Here is a 21,362-nt window from a genome sequence, read left to right as displayed (position 1 = left end):
GGTAAGAGACAAACAAACTCTTTGAAGGTGCTTACTTCAGCAATGGGAAACTCAAACAAAAGAGATTTCCTAAAACAAAAAAAGCACTGAGACAGAGTCACCAAATCTACTTATCATTAAGCACTTCAGGAGCTCCCAAGTGGTACCATCCTGTGAATGACAACTTCCCAGACTCTGGAGAAGCTTCCGTGTCACCTGACATACTTCCAAATCCAAGATTAAAGACTAAGCTTGCTTTTTTCCCATGTAAACCCTATATCAACTCAGACCATCACCGGCTTTTATCTCTGATCAATAAAAATCAAGGTAGGCATTGGACTTGGTTTAAAAAAGGGCGTAACACACCTTTTGGGGGTGGGACACAAATATAAGAGGGACTTTACCTAACAAGGACAATCAATGCAATCTGCTTCTTTGTACCCTCAATGAATCCCAACAATAAAAAATAAAATAAAAAAGGGAGTAGCTGGGGATGGTGGTATGTGCCTGCAGTCCCAGCTACTTGGATGGCTGAGGCAGGAGGATCACTTGAGACCAGGAACTACAGTGAGCTATGATCAGACCATTGCACTCCAGCCTGGGCAGCAGAAGAGTGAAATTCTGTCTCTTAAAAACCAAAAAAAAACCCAAAAAATAAAAAATGAGGAGAAGGAGGAGAAGAAGAAAAAGAAAGAAAGGAGAGGGGAGGGAAGAAGGAGGGAAGAGGGAGGAAAGGGAGAGGAAGGGAGGAGGAGAAAGAAGGGGAAAAGACAGGGAGGAGGGAAAGAGCCTAACGTGGTGAATTCAGGAGTTTGCTTCAAGATACTACAACCTAGTATCACAAGAAAAGAAGTTCTCAGCATAGTCTATATGCCTCCTAGCTTAAAAGTTACATTTCACAAAACAATAACTTTCCTATTTTCAGATACAAGTCCAGAAAAATAGAAATATTTGTCAAAATAACAGAAAGCTTATAAAATTTCAGAATGTAAATCCTTTACTATTTCACCCAAATTTAAGTATCTGACATATAATATACACTTAAGTACATAACAAAATACACTTTTTTTTTTTGAGACAGAATCTTGATCTGTCACACAGGCTGGAATGTGGTGGCATCATCGTAACTCACTGCAGCTTCAAACTCCTAAACTTAAGCAATCCTCTTGCCTCAGCCTGCTGAGTAGCTAGATATAAGCCACCATGGCCCAAATAATTTTTTGTGTATTTTTTGTAGACAGGTTCTCACTGTGATCCTCAGGCTGGTCTCAAACTTCTGGCCTCTAGCAATCCTCTCACCTCGGTCTTGCAAAATGCTAGGATTATAGGCATGAGCCACCACACCTAGCCAACAACATGCACCTTTACAGTGCAACTCCCAAACATATTAATCTATATTAAGTGCTAATAATTTCAGAAAAGAGGTCTTCCAATAAAGACTTTGTTTATAGTTTAGTGATTATACTTCAATTTCAACTCAAGAAATTTTACTGTATGCCAGTGTGTGATATGAATATTAATAAGACCCCTACAACCTACTGTGACAGAAAAATACGCACACATGCTTACAACTACCAACCATTCACTTCTAGGCAGATGTTTCAACATATAAGGACACTTCCTAACATTCTTGGAGGTCTAAGTCAGCTTACTAAACTGTGCTTACATATATTAATATGCCAAGGTTTGGTTACGAAATGTAATGCTTAGATTTTCAAAGGTGGAAAAAACTCTTCTCAAACTATTAAACTACACATTTATCTTTGATTAGCAATAAGCACTGTAAGTAAGAAACAGATGAGCAAGCAAAGGTTTAATCAGTTCATCACCACTTCCAGCAGAATAACTCACAAGTGGCTGACTCAGAGAGAGAATTATTCTGATATACAAAGGAGAAATTTTCGTATGATTTAAATTAATCTAACCCAACTAATTATCAGATTGATACAAAAATATATGAGGCTAAAATGTGATGCTTTATAGGAATTTTGGAAGCAGTCATTATACAGGTTCAAAAACACTAAAAATTTAGTTAATATTACCATAAGACATTATCATAGATTAAACATTCAATTTTTTCAATTGTAGGAAAAAATAAATTTCTTGTTTTACCTTTACAACTTTCTGGTTTTCTCCTTCCTGGTGAATCTAGAGGTTTCATATCATGAACTGAAAGCTTTGGTGGTGGAATAGATGGATGAGATTCTGTTTCCAGAAATTTAACAAAAAGTTCTGAAAAAGACTAAAAAAGAAATATTTTGGTTGTATTAGGCTAAATAATAACATAATATTCACTATAACTAAGAAAATGTAACAGTTGTTGTAATTAAATATTAAAAACTAATATGCCGAGCGGTGCCTGTGGCTCAAAGGAGTAGGGCACCAGCCCCATATGCCGGAGGTGGCGGGTTCAAACCCAGCCCCAGCCAAAAAACTGCAAAAAAAAAAAAAAAACTAACATGCCATTTGAATCACTTTTTACAAATTAGCCTTGGGAACAATTGAAGATGTCAGCCTTTTAGTTACTTGATTATCATTACAAACATTTAAGATTTTTGGTATGAACATAGCTTACTATAGCATCATACTCCTGGCCTTCAAGCAATCCTCCCATCCTAGCCTCCTGAGTAGCTGGGACAACAGAGGTATGCCACTACACCCAGCTAATTTTTTTTTATTTTAGAGTCAGGGTCTCACTGCGTTGCCCAGGCTAGCCTCATACTCCTGGCCTCAAACTATCCTCCCACCTTTGCCTCCCAAAGTGCTGGGATTATAGGGTAAACCAGTGTGTTCAACCAATAATTTAATCAATAATCTTTGATGACAACCTCATTTCAAACACCTCATAGTCAGAATTAGCTAACTCAGCGGTTCTCAACCTGTGGGTCATGACCCACAGGAACTGCATTAAGGGACCAGGGTATTAGGAGGGTTGAGAACCACTGAGCTAACTGATAAGACTTATTTTTCTTGCCATTAGTGAATGGCACTTAAGACATCACATCTTATCATTTTAGTAACTGTTCACACAGACATGAAAACTCATATTGAAGGAAACACATTAAACATAATTTTCTAAACGAAGATTCAACAAATGAATATGGAAAAACATCACTAATAATATTATCAGATTAAAATAATGTAGTGTAGACCTTTCCTTTAAGTTAAATTTTATACCTTCTAAGTAAAACAGGTTTTTGTCTTTGACTAGCTCTGGATAAGTCACCTATCCTCAATGTCCTCTTTGTTAAAAAATAAAAGAAAGAAACTGCATATTCTAATTCATAGTACTACTCAATTCAATGAATGTTCACCTAAAGCCTACTGTGTACCATGAATCACTTCCTCTGATCAGAATGTAAAGTTTGTTGAGGACAGGCACTGTATCTACCTGGTTTGTAGTTGCATTCTCAATGCTTAAACAATCTGGTATACAGCAGGTGCTCAATAAATATTCATTGGTTCAATGACTTGGAACATACATACATGAATAAAATAAAGCTCTATCTTCAAGAGGTTCATAATTTAGTAGCAATATTGCTTATGGGGCTTATGGCAACATGATCAAGCACAAAGAAAGGAACTATCAATACTTTGAAAAATAAAAGCGTCATATAAAAAGTTAAAATAATATGCAATAAAATTATAAAACCGGTTTGCTATCCTTAAGCTCACTTCTCTGGATCTCATAGTTTCCACACTTTTAAAATGAAAAGGCTGTATAAAATAACCTAATAATCTGATTCTTTGCAATTGAATGTGATACGCATTCATATTCAGTAAAAATAAAACGGTTCTTACACTATTAAACATAGATTGCTGATTTGGTCTCAAAGGTGTGTTGGGGACACTTTTTGATCCTCCTCCAAGCCACCCAGTCATCCACCTGGTAACACCACCCCGATCTTCATTAAATAACTGAAAGATTTTAAAACAGAAAAATATTATCAATACAAGAAAAGAGAAAATAAAGACTACGTTCACATGATTTCGGATAGTAGCAAAGCATGCTTTTCAAGTCCAATTCCTAATAAATGTTTCCTACCAATAGAGAGGATAAATACAATAAAGTGCAATCCCAAGCACAATCTCAAAAGTTTTGAGGTATTATATCTCAAAATTTCAGCATCCTGATATGAGAGTACTTTCTAATTTACAAAACACTTAATATCATATATAAATTGACAAATCCACCTCTTCAATGTAGTATAAAATGATTCCATTTCTACAGTATTGAGAAAATTGTATACAGTAAAAGATATATACAGAAAAGGAAACAATTTTCTATGATGCCACTATTTTAGTTGTAAATACATTCTGAAGGGTGTTCACAATCCAGTTACCTGCTCCATTTCCTCCCTTTTGACACCCAGGATGCTTCCCATTAATCGTAACACTTCATGACGCTGATTTTTTGGTGTGTGAAAATGTCCAATAAAGAGGTTTCTCATTAGGACTCTATGAAAATAAAGGTGGAAACAGCTCAAGCTAACTCAACATTGAGTGTACCCAAATACTAAGCATGTAAATATTTAATTATAGTAAGCAAACATTTAATTCAGCGGTTCTCAACCTGTGGGTTGCAACCCCTTTGGAGGTCGTATGACCCTTTCACAGGGGACGCCTAAGACCATCCTACATATCAGATATTTACATTACAATTCATAACAGTAGGAAAATTACAGTTATAAAGTAGCAATGAAAATAATTTTATGGTTGGGGGTCACCACAACATGAGGAACTGTATTAAAGGGTCATGGCATTAGGAAGGTTGAGAACCACTGATTTAATTATAAAAAAAGACTAAGCAACAAAAATACTTAAAGTGACTTTTTAAAAAATCTTGACAAGTCTAATTAAGAATATTTCAAAAAACCCTAAACAGGCTTGGTGCCTGTAGCTCCGCGGCTAGGAAACCAGCCACATACACTGGAGCTGGTGGGTTTGAATCCAGCCCCGGCCTGCCAAACAACAATGACAACTACAACCAAAATAAATAGCTGGGTGTTGTGGCAGGCACCTGTGGTCCCAGCTGCTTGGGAGACTGAGGCAAGAGAATTCCTTAAGCCCAAGAGTTTGAGGTTGCTGTGAGGATGACATAGTGAGACTCTGTCTCAAACAAACAAACAAAAAAAACCTTAAACATATGCCTTTTAAAACATTACTTATTAGCTATCTTTGTTCAACCCAGTAATTGACTGAGGGGGGTATCTCATTAGTAATTCTAAGTGCCTGTGGGCTGATATTTATCCAAAGCAGACACTTAAGTGTTGACAAATATTTTTGTGCTTAACATCATGTTTCTATTTCCCCATTCATAGTTACTATGCATTTGTTAATGATACATATACCTACATTTAAAAAAAATTAAATGTTGAACATGTATCTGGGTTTCAGACCTAATACATTTGAGCAAGAGTTGTGTTCATTTAAGGACAATAAAGGGATTAGTAAAGAAAAGTAAAAATAAACTTTTTGTTTTCCAAGTACTTCACACTGGGAGGACATTTTAACTCTTTCACATGGTTTTCAGAAAAAGAATCAGTTGGGGAAAATCTACTTTAAAAAATAAGAGAAGTAGCCAGCCGCAGTGGCTCATACCTGTAATCCTAGCACTCTGGGAGGCTGAGGCAGGTGGATTGCTTGAGCTTAGGAGGTGCAGACCAGCCTGAGCAAGAGCAAGACCCCATCTCTACTAAAAATAGAAAAAGTGAGGCAAGAGGATTGGTTGAGCCCAAGAATTAGAGGTTGCTGTGAAATATGATGACACCATGGCACTCTACCCAGAGGTACAGCTTGAGACCCTATCTCAAAAAAAAAAAAAAAAGGTCCTTCTGTTCAACACTCACTAAAAATACCTACATCTGCTGGATGCAGTGGCCCAAGTCTGTAATCCCAGCACACTGGGAGGCCAAGGCAGGCGGATCGCTGGAGTTCAGAAGTTGGAGACCAGCTTGCGCAAGAGTGAGACCCCCATCTCTAAAAATAGCCAGGCATTGTGGTGGGCACTTGTAGTCCCAGCTACTCGGGAGTCTAAGGCCAGAGAATCTCTTGAGCCCAAGAGTTTGAGGTTGCTGTGAGCTATAACTTCATAGCTCTCAACAGAGGGTGATTGAGTGAGACTCTATCTCAAACAAAAAACCCAAAAACTGCCCTCAAACACAAATATATATATATATATATATATATATATATATGAAAGAAAAGACTTTAAAACAATTTAATCACATATGAACATTTATATGTAGAAAAAGCAATTTTCACGAAACATATTAATATTAGAAGGAAAAAACATACTTGTCCACTTTTCCTTCTGTGCTGTTTACTAAGTTCATCAATTTCTTTTGCACATCATCCAGCATTTCTTGTCGGAGCTCATCTGTTTTAAAATATGTGAATAAAGGTAGCCATTAACTGATTAAAATAGTCTGGATGAAGGTATAATGAAATTTATGAGATCTTTACTATCAACTTTGAATATATGCACTTATTCTAATTAGGACTACTCAATTACTTCCATCTTTTCATTGGTCCAGGGGTCTAGGTTCTTGGATACAAAAATTACCTAGAAGCCAGAGTATGCATTAACTCGTGTGGTTTACCTCCAATAAAGTAATTGATTCGTTAATAGAATATTTAAAAACCAAAAAAGGTTTTTATCCTCTAGAAATTTAACAGCAAAGAAGAGATTTTCATCACTGCTTCCTTGTACGAAACATTTCCAGAGCCACTCTTATTTAATGGGAGGGAACGGAAAGGACAATTTTAAATTTTCCTTCTTCTCTTTTCCTGGCTGAACTCTGTTTTCTGTTTTTGGTGAGCTAAGACTATCTGACACAACTAAGACCACGGCTCAGGGTGTAGCTGATAGGGTAATTTATTCTAGGATAAGGAAACTACAAAAATACAATTTAGGTCCTTGGCTCTACCACACCAATCAAGCTATTATAGCTTATGACTGATTTAAAAAGGTTCTTACACTATTTCATTTTAAAATTATTTAAAAGAAGCAAAATCTGCAAAATCTTAATAGAATAGTTAGAATTTAAGCAATTTTAAAAGCAAAGTCTAGAATTACTAGAGGGGCACTGTTCATAAATTCAACCATGCCCAGGGCTGGGATTCCTAGACTAAGAAGCACTCAGTTAAATATGCGGTTTACACCTGTGACCTCAGAACTGGATAGTCAGAGCTGAAAGAGATGTTCACTAATCAAGCTAGATTTTAAGTTTTTATTCTGAAAGAAATGAGACTGCTTTGCAGCAGAGTTCTACTTTCAAATTAAGAAATACATCCTAATGTTAGATTTTTACCTCTTTCCACAAATTTGTTCTTTGAATTATGTTACATTTTCCTAGTAGTAGCTGGATACAAGTTTCCCCACAAGATATATGACTTGCAAACATTTTTCCCCATTCTGTACATTGTCATTTCACTTTCTTGATGATATCCTCTGAAGCACAAAAGTTTTTAATATTGATGAAGTCTAGTTTATTTATTTATTTATTTTTTGGTTGCTTGTGCTTTTGGAATCGTATCTAAGAAACCATTTACCTAACCCAACAATGCAAAGTTTTACTTCTATATTTTCTTCTAAGAGTTTCAGTTTTAACTCTACAATTCAGGTCTATGATCACTTTGAGTTAAGTTTTGTGCATGCATGGAACAGCAGTAGGGTCAACTTAATTCTTCCATAGTGTTGCTGCATCCAGTTGTTCCAGCATGATATGGTGAAAAAAAGCTATTCTTTTTGGCCCTTTGTCAAAGTCAATTGACAATAAATATATATTTCTAGACTCTTAATTCCCACTGTAAGAATTCTGCAATGTTTTTTCTTTTGTCCAGAAAGCTCTTTTCCATCAGTTTGGCTACTCCTATTCACCCTTCATGTCTCTGATTCCAACTCACTTCCTTGAAGAATTTTCCTCTGAGTCTTTCAGATTAAGCCAGATCTGTCTATTCTATGTTTTCATTCTGTCCTGTATAACACTTCTATACAAGGGTGCCCATAGCTCAGTGGTTAGGGTGCCAGCCACATGCTCCAGGGCTGGTGGGTTTGAACCTGGCCTGGGCCTGCTAAAACAAAAACAAACAACAACAACAAAAAAAAATAGCCAGGTGTTATGGAGGGCACCTTTAGTCCCAGCTACTTAGAAGGCTGAGGCAAGAGAATTGCTTGAGCCCAAGAGTTTGAGGTTGCTGTGAGCTATGATGCCACAGTGCTCTACTGAGGGTGACAAAGTGAGACTCTGCCTCAATAAAAAATAAATAATAATATTTCTGTACAATGCCTAAACATTCTGGTTTATGGCACAAAATGCACATATAAAACATCTAGTTTAATTGTTGTAATGGCTTGTGTTTTCTCAAAACTTTAAAAGTCTAAATGGCAAAATGTCATTCATATAATAGGCCAACTTAACCAAAATAGAGATGGTTGCCATAACCATATTATAAAAGCAAGGTTTGTGTTTGGAAAATCTACTACAAACTTTTCCTTTCCTGTCTTTCCAGTAAGGAATTTAAACTTGGAGAGGAGAGGAGAGGAGAGGAGACAGAGAGGAGAGGACTATTACTGAGTCTAAGTCAGTAGAAGACATTTTAGATTATTAATGTGCACATGTATACTATGGGCACCTTGTTACCTGAGCCTTTTCTAGCACTACATTCTGAATGTAAATAGAAGTTTAAACTATTCAGAGGGAGAACAATTCTCGTCACTGTTCTGACTTAACCACCCCACTCAAGAGCTCAAGTAGGAGCCAGCATTCCTCCCTAAGACCATAAAAAGGCAGTAGAGAAACAGAGGGCAAAATGATAGTAATTTAGGTATACTTGGTTAAATAAAATACAGATGATGCCAAACAAATGTATATACATTTAAGAAAGGAAAAAATATTAAAAACATAATACTCAATATATACCTATAACATTTATAATGTATATTGTATCTCTTGTAATTGCAGAAGTCAAACCATGTCTTGAGTATTACAATTTTTTTAAGTGTTTTTTTTTTTTTTTTTTGTAGAGACAGAGTCTCACTTTATGGCCCTGGGTAGAGTGCCGTGGCCTCACACAGCTCACAGCAACCTCCAACTCCTGGGCTTAAGCGATTCTCTTGCCTCAGCCTCCCGAGTAGCTGGGACTACAGGCGCCCGCCACAACGCCCGGCTATAAGTGTTTTTTTTGTTTGTTTTTTTTTTAAGAGAGTTTCACTTTATTGCCCTTGGTATGGTGTCATAGCTCACAGCAACCTCCAACTCCTGGGCTTAGGCAATTCCTTTGCCTCAGCCTCCTGAGTAGCTGGGACTACAGGTGCCCACCACAACACCCAGCTATTTTCTTGTTGCAGTTCAGCCGGGGCTGGGTTTGAACCCGCCACCCTCGGTATATGGGGCCGGCGTCCTACCAGCTGAGCCACCGGTGCCTCCCTGAGTATTACAATTTTAATACAGTGTTTCCCTTTCTTAAAAATATGTATACATTTCTTGGCACTCTCTGTATATTACCAGAATTAATATCACCTTTATCTTTTTATAGTTTTAATATAGTGACTAAAAAATTTAAAATTACATGTGGCTCACAGTGTATTTCTATCAGATAGTACTATCTTAGAACATAATCAGGATATAAACACTATTCTCTTTCTTTTTTTAATAAAAGACAAAATTAAATAATAAATAGACATCTTCAGAGTGAAATTCACAAAGCAGAGTTCTGATAAAAATGACTTTAGCCAAGTAAGTTAGAAAATTTTAACTTTGTTCTATGAAAATCTGATGAAGAAATCAAATAGTGTTAAAGTTCAAATGATAAATATTTTCTTGATGAAAACTCACTAAGATTGGTATAATTCTGATTAAAATTTCTGTATTCAGAAATGTAGAGTCAAAATATCCCTAAGGCCAAAATAACAACAGGGTCAAAATTTCTTACGCTATCAGAATATATAGCTAGTCTCTGAGCTAATGTGATGTGGAATGCAATGGGCTGTTTCAAATTCGAGTAGTAGTTTAAATGTATTCTGACATTTGTGTCTAGGGGGAAAAAAACTCAGAATTTAGGGGAAGGGACTATAAGGATGATATTAACTAAGAGAGGTTTGGAAAAGAAATGTATGTGAAACACCCACTTCAAAGGTCACTACAATGCCTCCTTTTCTCCAGGCACCCTTGTTGTACCATCAGAGATTCTGAATATTTCTCTACAAAAACTGAACTCTAACTGAAACCACAATTTGAAATCAGAACTGTATTTATATGGGCAGGCAAAATACAGTTGTTTAAAATGGGTTTTAAGCCAAATACAATATTCCTGTGAAATAATCTCACATGCCAAAATAATTCTTTGGAAGTATATAAAAATAAGGTGGGGGGACACTTTGAAGTTAAGCAACAGAGCAACTAAGATTTAGTTTAGTTTGGAGAGAGTTCCTCAAAATGGTGGATACCGTAAAACTTGCCGTATCAGTCTCTTCTCTGAAGCACCTAGAGATGGCGCCAAAGTCTGCAACATTAGATTTAAAACCAAAATTGAACATAACTGTAATTGATCGCAACAGATCAACACATCATTTCATTTGTGATTAATGACAGTTTACTATAATATTGTCTTCAGAGAACATCTTAAAATTAATCACACTACATCTTTAAATGAATCAGACTCCTTCCTTACAAAGTCAGATTTACTGAACAGGCACCCCACTGGGAAGAAAAAGTAGACAGAGCACAGAACTTGAGGGTCAGAGGACCTGGACATAAATCATGGTCCTATCATCAGGGGGAGACTTGGTTTCCTATTTTGTAAAAGGAGCATACTCATCTCAAAAGATTTTGAGAGAATCAACTAAATGATCAAACATCTTTTCTGAACAGTAAAGTGCTATTATATAAAAAACATTAGTACTCATCACTTGTCTGATTTCTTAAAATAACTAAAGAATTCATTTTCAATCTGACTATAATCAGTATCATACATATCACTTTGTTTAATGATAGTATTTTCTGATTTTTCCCACCATTTATCATATTTGTCATCTTTAAGAACCAAGGCAAAGAATTAATAGAAAGAAGAAAAAACTTAGATGATTTCATATATATAAATATATATGTTGTTTGTCAGTAAATACATTAGGTGTGATGTCTTATTTGCATTGGCTACCATAAAAATAATTTAAATCTGACCCAATATTAAACCTAATCTAAGAAAATGTAGCTTCTTCATTTGATTAAATGTAACCAAACCAATAGCTAGAAATTACATGGTCTTTTTTTTTTTTTTTTTTAAGACAGAGCCTCAAGCTGTCACCTTGGGTAGAGTGTTATGGCATCACAGCTCACAGCGTCCTTCAACTCCTGGGAGGATTCTCCTGTCTCCACCTCCCAAGTAGCTCGGATTACAGGCATCTGCCACAATGCTGGGCTATTTTTTGGTTGCAGCCGTCATTGTTGTTTGGCGGGCCAGGGCTGGATTCGAACCTGCCAACTCAGGTGTATGTGGCTCACGCCTTAGCCACTTGAGCCACAGGTGCTGAGCCTAGATGGTCTTTTTATTACAACATTTCAACTTATATAAGATCACTTTTAACACCAGATACATTTTTTTTTTTTTTTTTTTTTTGTAGAGACAGAGTCTCACTTTATCGCCCTCGGTAGGGTGCCGTGGCCTCACACAGCTCACAGCAACCTCCAACTCCTGGGCTCAAGTGATTCTCTTGCCTCAGCCTCCCGAGCAGCTGGGACTACAGGCGCCCGCCACAACGCCCGGCCATTTTTCGGTTGCAGTTCGGCTGGGGCCGGGTTTGAACCCGCCACCCTCGGTATATGGGGCTGGCGCCTTACCGACTGAGCCACAGGCGCCACCCAACACCAGATACATTTTTTAAAGATACAATATCCGTTTGCAATATGAAGTTAAGCTATATTAGCACCTTGTTTGTCTTTTAACTCAATTCTTTCAACCATATCAGAGCAGAATTTTAAGGTCTAAAGCAGTGGTTCTCAACCTTCCTAATGCTGCAGTGTATTTTCATTGTTACAAAGGGGTTGCAACCCACAGGTTGAGAACCACTGGTCTAGAGTAAATGCTAGGTCTAGTAAATGCTTTCTTGTCCCATAATCATAACTCTCAATTGCTGAATAAAAACTAATGTTTCAAAATTCAACTTCTGGCAATGAAATCACAGGAAAAGATTTTATTAACACAGTATAATCTCGTTAATTTGAGTTCCATTAGATCATAATCTGTGATTAAAATGAATGGGTTGGCCAGGCACAGCGGCTCATGCCTGTAATCCCAAGCACTCTGGAGGCTGAGGCAGGTGGATTGCTTGAGTTTAGAATTTCAAGAGCAGCCTGAACAAGAGAGAAAACATCTCTACTAAAAAAATAAAAATAAAAAAATTAGCTGAGCATTGTGGCAAGCACCTATAGTCCTAACTATTTGGGAGGCTGAGGCAAGAGGATCACTTGAACCTGATAGTTTGACATTGCTGTGAGCTAGGCTAACACCATGGCACTCTACCCAGGGCAACAGAGTAAGACTCTGTCTCAAAAAAAAAAAAAAGAAAAAATCAGGTTGAAATCTATTGGATTATTTGCAGTTAATTGGACTTACTATGTGCACTTGAAAGAGGTTTTATATAAATATTTTTATTGTAACCAAATCAAATTTATTTTCCCTTTCCATTCTCCTCTCTCAACTTTATTGCGAATTCAGATAATCTGTACTATATTTTTCTATACTGCAACAGAAAAGTTTTTTAAAAGAGTGACTTATTGTAAGTTATTTAATTTTTCTCTCCCTGGCCAAACAACACAGAATTAATCTATTTAATTTTAAAAGGTTTATATAAACCAGGAATTTTCCAAAGGAATGCAATTTTATCAGTGACAAGTATTATCACTATAAGGCTTTCACGTACCGAACATGTATCCTCATCACTACAGAAAACATACTAAGGACACAAGGCTCTCTAAGCTGCAACCGGAACCTCAACTCATTTCTGAAAACCCCTACCTTCTGCAGAGACTACATCCAGCCCACGGGGTTCTATTCAGCCCACAAGGGATTTGTACAAAAACTTAAATTAGGTGGCACATCAAAAAATTGTCTCTAAGCTGCAACCGGAACCTCAACTCATTTCTGAAAACCCCTACCTTCTGCAGAGACTACATCCAGCCCATGGGGTTCTATTCAGCCCACAGGGATTTGTACAAAAACTTAAATTAGGTGTCACATCAAAAAATTGAGATATTTCATCAAAAACAAAATCCAGATTTACAGTGTTTCTTGAAAGATCTGAAGATTTGGCAACACCAGGTCCACATTCCTGTGTGGCAACAGCTGAACAAAGCAGAGAATCTGCCACCTTCATAAGAAATACTCATCAACTGACCAGCAAAGTCTCATCCGCTTTTTAGTATTACAATTTTGGCTCCAGTTGATAATTTGTGCTTCTGACCCATACTTAAAGAGACTTATTCTTCATACAGCAACCCAGTTCCACCTCTACTTTCTCAGTACTCCACACCACTACGCCACATACATACATACACATACACACACATGTACATCACTCTTGGTCATTACTAGTCAACTGTATCTTTAGACAGTTTCCAAATTGCGCCACAGTTCCACAGCAATTCCTCCCTCTATCTAGAACAGCCGTTCTCAACCTGTGGGTCATGACCCCTTTGTAACAATGAAAATATATCCTGCATTTCAGATATTTACATTACAATTCATAACAGTAGCAATATTATAGTTATGAAGTAGCAATGGGAGTAATTTTATGGTTGGGGGTTACCACAACATGAGGAACTGTATTAAAGGGTTGCAGCATTAAGAAGCATTAGGAAGGTTGAGAACCCCTGGTCTAGAATGTTTTTTCCCAACTCCTTGCCTTCTTAGCGTACTTATCATTTAAGCAAGATCAAGCCTACCCTTCACTAGCCATTTCTACCCTCCCATGCCACCATCACCAGTAGAATGGCTAGCTCTTTCCTTTCAAAACAATTTCTTGCATGTATTTGATTACACGTCTTCCCTTCCTGCCTGACTGTACGAATCCTGAAGGTAAGAACTCTGTTTCCTTGTCTTTTTTTCCCCTTGTCTTTATATCTCTAGTGCCTATTGTAGTGGTTGGTAGATACAAATAAACAAAAACTATTAGAGAAATAAATGAACTAGTAATTTTCTGTGTGAAGAGAGAATATCTGGAAAGAACAGAACACAGGACAAAAAGAGCAGATGATTTATGTTCTGAATGACATACTAGTCCATACAAAAGCAAACAAGAGAGCACACATTAACTCAAAACATTCTCATCGCTCCATAATTGACTTTTTCCTCTATATCTAGAGGAATTATTTTTTAAAACCGCAATTTATAAAACATAGTTCAGTTTAGATATGAATATCAGGGAGATAGAGTTTAAAAAATATAACCATTGCTGTGTGCCAGTTATAGTTTAAGCAGTTATGTCATGTTGTAAGACACATTAAATAAAGCCTATTTTATGACATAAAAATACATAAATAAAATTAAAAAATATAACCATTAAGTTGAAAAGGGCCTAATTATTTACCTAATTGATACGCACTTAACTCATTACTTTGGCATTGTCTAGTAGATCCAGATGTTTATATCATCACAATTTTTTAACCATTTATGGCAACTCAGAAAACAGCATCTGGTACTTATATGTTTCCTCTAAAATCACCACTTCTGCCAAAAACATCTATAAAGAAATCCCTCAAAAGGTTTGGGTAACAAAGCGTCTGGGAATGTATTTGGCCTATGTTCAACAGGACATTATATGTTTTCTTGTATAAATCATGTCTTGGAAAACGGAATGTCTTTATTTAAAATAAAAACTCTACTATCCAGCACCATAAAGGGTAGTTCCATGAAAAACATTATAAGCTCCTTTTATATTTATAGTTTTAAAACATTTTTTAATGCTTCATATTATAGTGGATCTAACTGGGACTCATTTTAAACCTTCTAGATTTTCTTTTCAAAAATACTCTAAAGAAATTTTCCATTCTAGTGTCATAAAAAAATTCAAAGCAGCCACTAAACGTTGTTTTTTTAAAAATCAGTTATGGGGCCCTTTAAGATACAGCCACAAACTGGCAGACAGACTACAAGATTTTCCTGATGCTGGAATTAAATTTGTATTGCTTACAAAAACTTACTTTTCTTTATACATCACAAAATTTACCACACACTTGAATCATGGTTATCAAAACAAGAACAATCCTGTGCTTTTTTTTTTGTTTTTGTTTTTCTTTTTTTTTGTAGAGACAGAGTCTCACTGTACCGCCCTCGGTAGAGTGCCGTGGCGTCACACGGCTCACAGCAACCTCTAGCTCTTGGGCTTACGTGATTCTCTTGCCTCAGCCTCCCGAGCAGCTGGGACTACAGGCGCCCGCCACAATGCCCAGCTATTTTTTTGTTGCAGTTTTTTGTTGCAGTTTGGCCGGGGCTGGGTTTGAACCCACCACCCTCAGCATATGGGGCCGGCGCCCTACCCACTGAGCCACAGGCGCCACCCTTTTTTTTGGTTTTTCAATTTACCCATTTTCATTTAAGCAGGTATTTAGCTCAAGGATGATGATAGAAAACAAGAAGTGAAAGGAAAATGTCAAAATTGGCCGTCTATATAGCAAGATAATATATCTTGTAATGGTTCAGCTATAGTCTAGGTTTACATGGGTGTATATTTTCTCATCAATCACAATTCCATAGAAATTATGACCAGTTGGGCATGGTAGCTCATACCTGTAATACTACATTCTGGGAGGCCAAGGCAGAAGAATCACTTGAGCTCAGGAGTTCAAGACCAACCTGAGCAAGAGTGAGAAACCATCTCTACTAAAAATAGAAAAATTACAAGGGTACATGTGAAACTTAATAAATGTAGAATATAAATGTCTTAACACAATAATTAAGAAAATGCCAGGAAGGCTATGTTAACCAGTGTGATGAAAATATGTCAAATGGTATATAAAACCAGTGTATGGTGCTCCATGATCGCATTAATGTACGCAGCTATGATTTAATAAAAAAATAATAGAAAAAAATAGAAAAATTAGCCAGGAATTGTGGTGGGCACATGTAGTCCCAACTACTAGGGAGGCTGAAGCAGGATAACTTGAGCTCAGGAGTTTGAGGTTGTTGTGAGCTAAGCTGATGCCACAGCATTCTAGCCTGGGGCAACAGAGTAAGACTCTGTTTCAAAGAAAAAAAAAGAAGAAGAAAAGGAAAAGAAATTATGAACTCTGATCAACTCAGAATAGTTAAACAATGTCCTATGTACTTCACAGACCAATCACCTGAGTTTGGATGTTTAGATATAGGGTGGCATGTGCAATAAGTCTTTGGAACTATATTGAAAAAGAACATTTTCAGGTAAAACATTGAAAGGACAATTTCTAAAAGGAAAGATAGCATTAATTCTTTTACCAGGCAACATTTTCTATTAAATTATAGGATCTTAGAGTTTCTTTTCCTTGCTACTTTCAGAGAGAGAGAGATGGGTAGAGAAGGGGGAGGGGGAGGGGGAGAAGGGAGACGCTGGAGAAGAGAGGAAGGGGGACGAGCATTACAGTTCCTTTCTATTGGTTGAGGGCCATCTCAAGTTCCTTTCCTTCAGGGAATGGTATCTGACCCTTAATGGGATTCTAGACAAGAGGAACTAAATATGAACAGTCTTATGATCACTGTAATGTACCCGTTTTAAATAACTAACCTATGATGTATCTATGGCATATGTCATTTCCTTAGCTAAGCTCCTTGAAAAGGGATCCTATCTAGCATCTCACACAGCACCTAACAGGAAGCCAAGCCAGTTGGTTCTCATTAAGTACTTAATGCCTGATAGGCATCTATCTTCATACTTTTCATAAAAAGGACTATAAACACCCTTAATTCATAACTACAGATGCATGTATGTACTCTTAAGAAATGACTGAAATTACCAACAATCTACTGTTTTAATATTGGTGCTATATGCAACAGATCTCTTTTCGGGTCCAGACAGAATCATCTCATTACTAGCAGCAATGATGTAATCAACCATTTTGAATAAATTACTTTGCAAAGTGAGTTTCCTTGTACTGTTTAAATGTTGAAACTGCGTACCAACTAATCATTAGTCTACAGATGCTTAAAAATAAACAATACTTTGCCTCTACAATTCAAGTCTCTATGTACTTTCTTACAATAAAAGCCAATTTGTCTTTTTCAAAAATGTTTCTCCTGGCAAATATTTTTGCTGTCTGGCCAGGTTTTGTGTTAAAAATAAAGTACAGTATTACAACATCAATCAACAGTTAAAGTACTTAATGTTTATCTATGAGAGAAAATATACAGTGATTCTTTTGAAACAAACCAATCAAAGTTTTATTCCTTTTTTTTTTTTTTAGTTTTTGGCCAGATGGGTTTGAACCTGCCACCTCCAGCATATGGGGCCAGCATCCTATCCCTTTGAGCCACAGGCACCACCCAAAGTTTTATTTATATTATCAAGAGTGCAGCTTTGAGAAAATAAAATCACATTAGTATTTAGAGATATAAAAGTAATATTAAGCACTTAGGTAATTTGTGGGTCACTACAAATTTTTTGAGATACACAAAAATCCAAAATGTAAAAAATGTAAAAATGTAAAAATCCAAAAATGTAAAATCCATGCAGGCAGAACCAAACAGAGCCCTCCTAGCAACAGTAATAAGCTGAGCAAGTTGAAACTTGCTTGCACAGTGATTCCAAAAGGACACTGTTGACTGTTTCTTGAAAGTGAAATAATGGACCATAGCAGTCTGTCTCAAAACTTTTGTATAAGTAGGCTGGGCGAGAAGGCTTATGCCTGTAATACCAGTACTCTGGGAGGCCGAGGCAGGTGGATTGCCTGAGGTCACAAGTTCGGGAACAGCCTGAGTTATAGCGAGATGGAGCTATAGCGAGACCCCATCTCTAAAAAAAAGGTAGCCAGGTATTGTGGCAGTGCTTGTAGTCCCAGCTACTTGGGAAGCTGAGGCAAGAGAATTGCTTAAGTACAAGAGTTTGAGGTTGCTGTGAGCTATGACACCACAGCACTCTACTAAGGGTGACAAAGTGAACTCTGTCTCCAAAAAAAAAAAACTTGGAACTCTGTCTCCAAAAAAAAAAAATCTAGAAAACAGATTTTTTAAGAAGAGCTGTAAATGGCAAGAATGATTTAAAGACATAACAGAACTGTCTCTTTACTCGCATTCCTATCTAACACTGGCCTCTTGCCTGTCCTTTCAAACACTGCTTGTACAAACAAGCATAATCAAATAGAGCTTTTTCTGCAGCTGATACACATATTGCCTCTACAAAATAAGACCAAAGTTCCTATACATTCACAATGAGTATTGATTATAATATTTTACATGACTAGGACCCTAGGTCACCTAAGCCTTATCATATATAAACAAGAAAACCTGGAAATATTTTTCCAGGTTTTCACTGAGGGTTTAAATGGATACCTGAAGAAGTACTAAATTCAAGCTGAGCACCATTTATCCAAAAGGAAACCAGAGTGTTTTAGATTTCAGATTTTTTAAGATTTTGGAATATTTGCATCATAATACTTACTGGTTGAGCATTTCCATCCCAAAAATCCAAAATCCTAAATGCTCCAGTAAACATGTTCTTTGAGCACCATGTCAGTACTAAAAAGTTTCAAACTTTGGGTGGCAACTGTAGCTCAGCTGGCAGGGCACCAGCCACATACACTGAGACTGGCGGGTTCAAACACAGCCCAGACCAACTAAACAACGACAACTGCAACAAAAAAAATAGCCGGGAGTTGTGGCGCATGCCTGTAGTCTCAGCTACTGGGTGAGGCAAGAGAAATTGCTTAAGCCCAAGAGTTTGAGGTTGCTGTGAGCTGTGATGCCACAGCACCAGGGCAACAGCTTGAGACTCTGTCTCAAAAAAAAAAAAAAAAAAGAAAGTTTCAAACTTTGGAGCATTTTGGATTTCATTCAGATTTTTAAATTAGGGATATTCAAACTGTATTGCAAAGACTTGTAATATTTCACAACTATCATAAGCCACAGAATGTTTATGTTATAATTCAACTACTGGTAATGATTCAGGTAGATGCCTAAAAGAGAACATGGCCTTGGATATTATAGTAGCATGACACACAGCACTTGAGTTGTCACAAACCAATGAGCCAGTCCACATCACTGCCTTTTCACCTCCAATAGTCTTCAGCTAACCCTGCAGCTATCCAGTATGTCTCCTCTGGGTTGCCCATATGTCTTTCAGAATATGCTGAAATCTTCAATCTAACTAGATTGTTTTCCCAATAAACACTGCCTCTTGGTAAAGGCAACCATTTCAACATTTAGAGCACAATACAGAGGATACTACCGTATCTTCAAGGGAGATGGAGTAGACAAACTAATACACAACCACACAAGAGAAAAACTCTATTTAATGTAAGTTGGGGGGAGAAGGGAGGAGAGAAGGAAGAAAGGAAGGGGACTGGTGTGCTCTCACCTCACAGGCACAATGTAAGGGTATACGGCACACCGCCTGGGTAAGGGGCCAAACTACAACAGGGAGCTTACCTAACAAACACAGACATTGTTACCTAATCGTTTATACCCTCGTATTAATCTGAAATAAATAAACAAAATAAAATACAAGTGATACTGTAAATACAGCAACATGGAAAGATCATAAGCTTTTGTAATGGTTTAAATCAAAGTTCAAATCTTAGTTTCTTTAATTTATAAAATACCACCTATTTTAGAATTATTCACAAAAAGCAAATGAAGGGAAGACTAAGTAATACGGTATATGTTATATCAAATGTCCATAATAGACACTCACTATATAATTATTTCTTTGCTGCCCATTTCCAGGCCCCCTGCTAGATTTATTAGAGTTCCTAGGCTGGCCAGGTAAAATAAGGTAGAGAACTTTTAGTTGGGCAACACTTTGCCTCAGAAATAAATTATTTTGATGACAACTACCTCACATCATATTGTTTGTCTTATTCTTTGAGATCCATTAATCAGTGGTCCTTCTCTGCTTACCTCATTAGTGTTCAACTTACTGTTTCTGTTGTTTAAAGTACTTCTGCCATCTCCTTCTATTTTTTTTTTTTTTTTGAGACAGAGTCTCATTTTGTCACCCTCGGTAGAGTGCCGTGGCCTCACAGCTCACAGCAACCTCAAACTCTTGGGCTTAAGTGATTCTCTTGCCTAAGCCTCCCAAGTAGCTGGGACTACAGGTGCCTGCCACAATGCCTATTTTTTGTTATTGTTGTCATTGTTGTTTAGCAGGCCCTGGCCGGGTTCGAACTCATCAGGCCCAGTGCCTGTGGCTGGCGCCCTGGTGCCGTGGCATCACAGCTACAGGCGCCAAGCCATCTCCTTCCGTTTTTGCCTATTTCAAATTTTTACTTAACGTTAGCTGGTACGTACTTCTCACTTTCTTCATTACATGCCTCATTACTGCTATGCCTAACCTAGGCACCTAAAGTTCATACATTTCTGGGCTCTATTATAATCTATCTAAAAGCCCTGAATTATTACTAAATGCAGCCCTAGAATAGTTTCAACTTGCCCCTAAACCAGAGAGTAAATGAGGACATGCTATCTTTGTCAGCTATTAGATTTAACAAAGCACTACAAATGACCCGATTATTTGAGGCCCCATTGATAGATCCTAAACACAGAATTTACTTCAGGGAACTGACAGGGCTTATGAGATACCTTACAAACATCAAAAAAATACCTGTATGTGATGAATGCCTATGTGTAAAACATCATCAACAATCATAAAAATCTAGTTTTACCCATTCATTCCATAAAAACTTACTCTTATTGGAAAATACTGCCCTCTCTAACAGATCGGATGGCTTTAGGTAGCATGCACATGAATTCATCAAGAATTCATAACCATAATAGATGCAAAAATTCTCAACAAAATCCTAGCCAATAGATTACAGCTCATCATCAAAAAAGTCATTCATCATGATCAAGTAGGCTTCATCCCAGGGATGCAAGGCTGGTTTAACATACGCAAGTCTATAAACGTTATCCACCATATTAACAGAGGCAAAAATAAAGATCTTATGATCCTCTCAATAGATGCAGAAAAAGCAGTTGATAAAATCCAGCATCCTTTTCTAATTAGAACACTGAAGAGTATAGGCATAGGTGGCACATTTCTAAAACTGATTGAAGCTATCTATGACAAACCCACAGCCAATATTTTACTGAATGGAGTAAAACTGAAAGCTTTTCCTCTTAGAACTAGAACCAGACAAGGTTGTCCTCTGTCACCTTTACTATTCAATGTAGTGCTGGAAGTTCTAGCCAATACAATTAGG

General features: G+C 37.0%; 1 protein-coding gene across 2 annotated transcripts in view; it reads right to left on the bottom strand.

Moving 5' to 3' along the window:
- TRIP11 (thyroid hormone receptor interactor 11) overlaps nucleotides 1-21,362 on the bottom strand; it is an 82,533-nt gene that overhangs the window by 1,607 nt on the left and 59,564 nt on the right. For both annotated transcript variants that reach the window (XM_053602394.1, XM_053602395.1), the window contains exons 17-20: nucleotides 6,277-6,358; nucleotides 4,323-4,437; nucleotides 3,781-3,897; nucleotides 2,092-2,221 (exon numbers count right to left, since the gene is read on the bottom strand). In XM_053602394.1, the coding sequence (XP_053458369.1) occupies nucleotides 2,092-2,221; nucleotides 3,781-3,897; nucleotides 4,323-4,437; nucleotides 6,277-6,358 (444 nt within the window). The remainder of the gene's footprint in view (nucleotides 1-2,091; nucleotides 2,222-3,780; nucleotides 3,898-4,322; nucleotides 4,438-6,276; nucleotides 6,359-21,362) is intronic.

Source organism: Nycticebus coucang, chromosome 9 (genome assembly GCF_027406575.1).
Source record: "Nycticebus coucang isolate mNycCou1 chromosome 9, mNycCou1.pri, whole genome shotgun sequence".
Classification (NCBI taxonomy): domain Eukaryota; kingdom Metazoa; phylum Chordata; class Mammalia; order Primates; family Lorisidae; genus Nycticebus; species Nycticebus coucang.
Note: the sequence above shows the minus strand (reverse complement) of the source record. Positions and strands in the feature narration are given on the sequence as shown.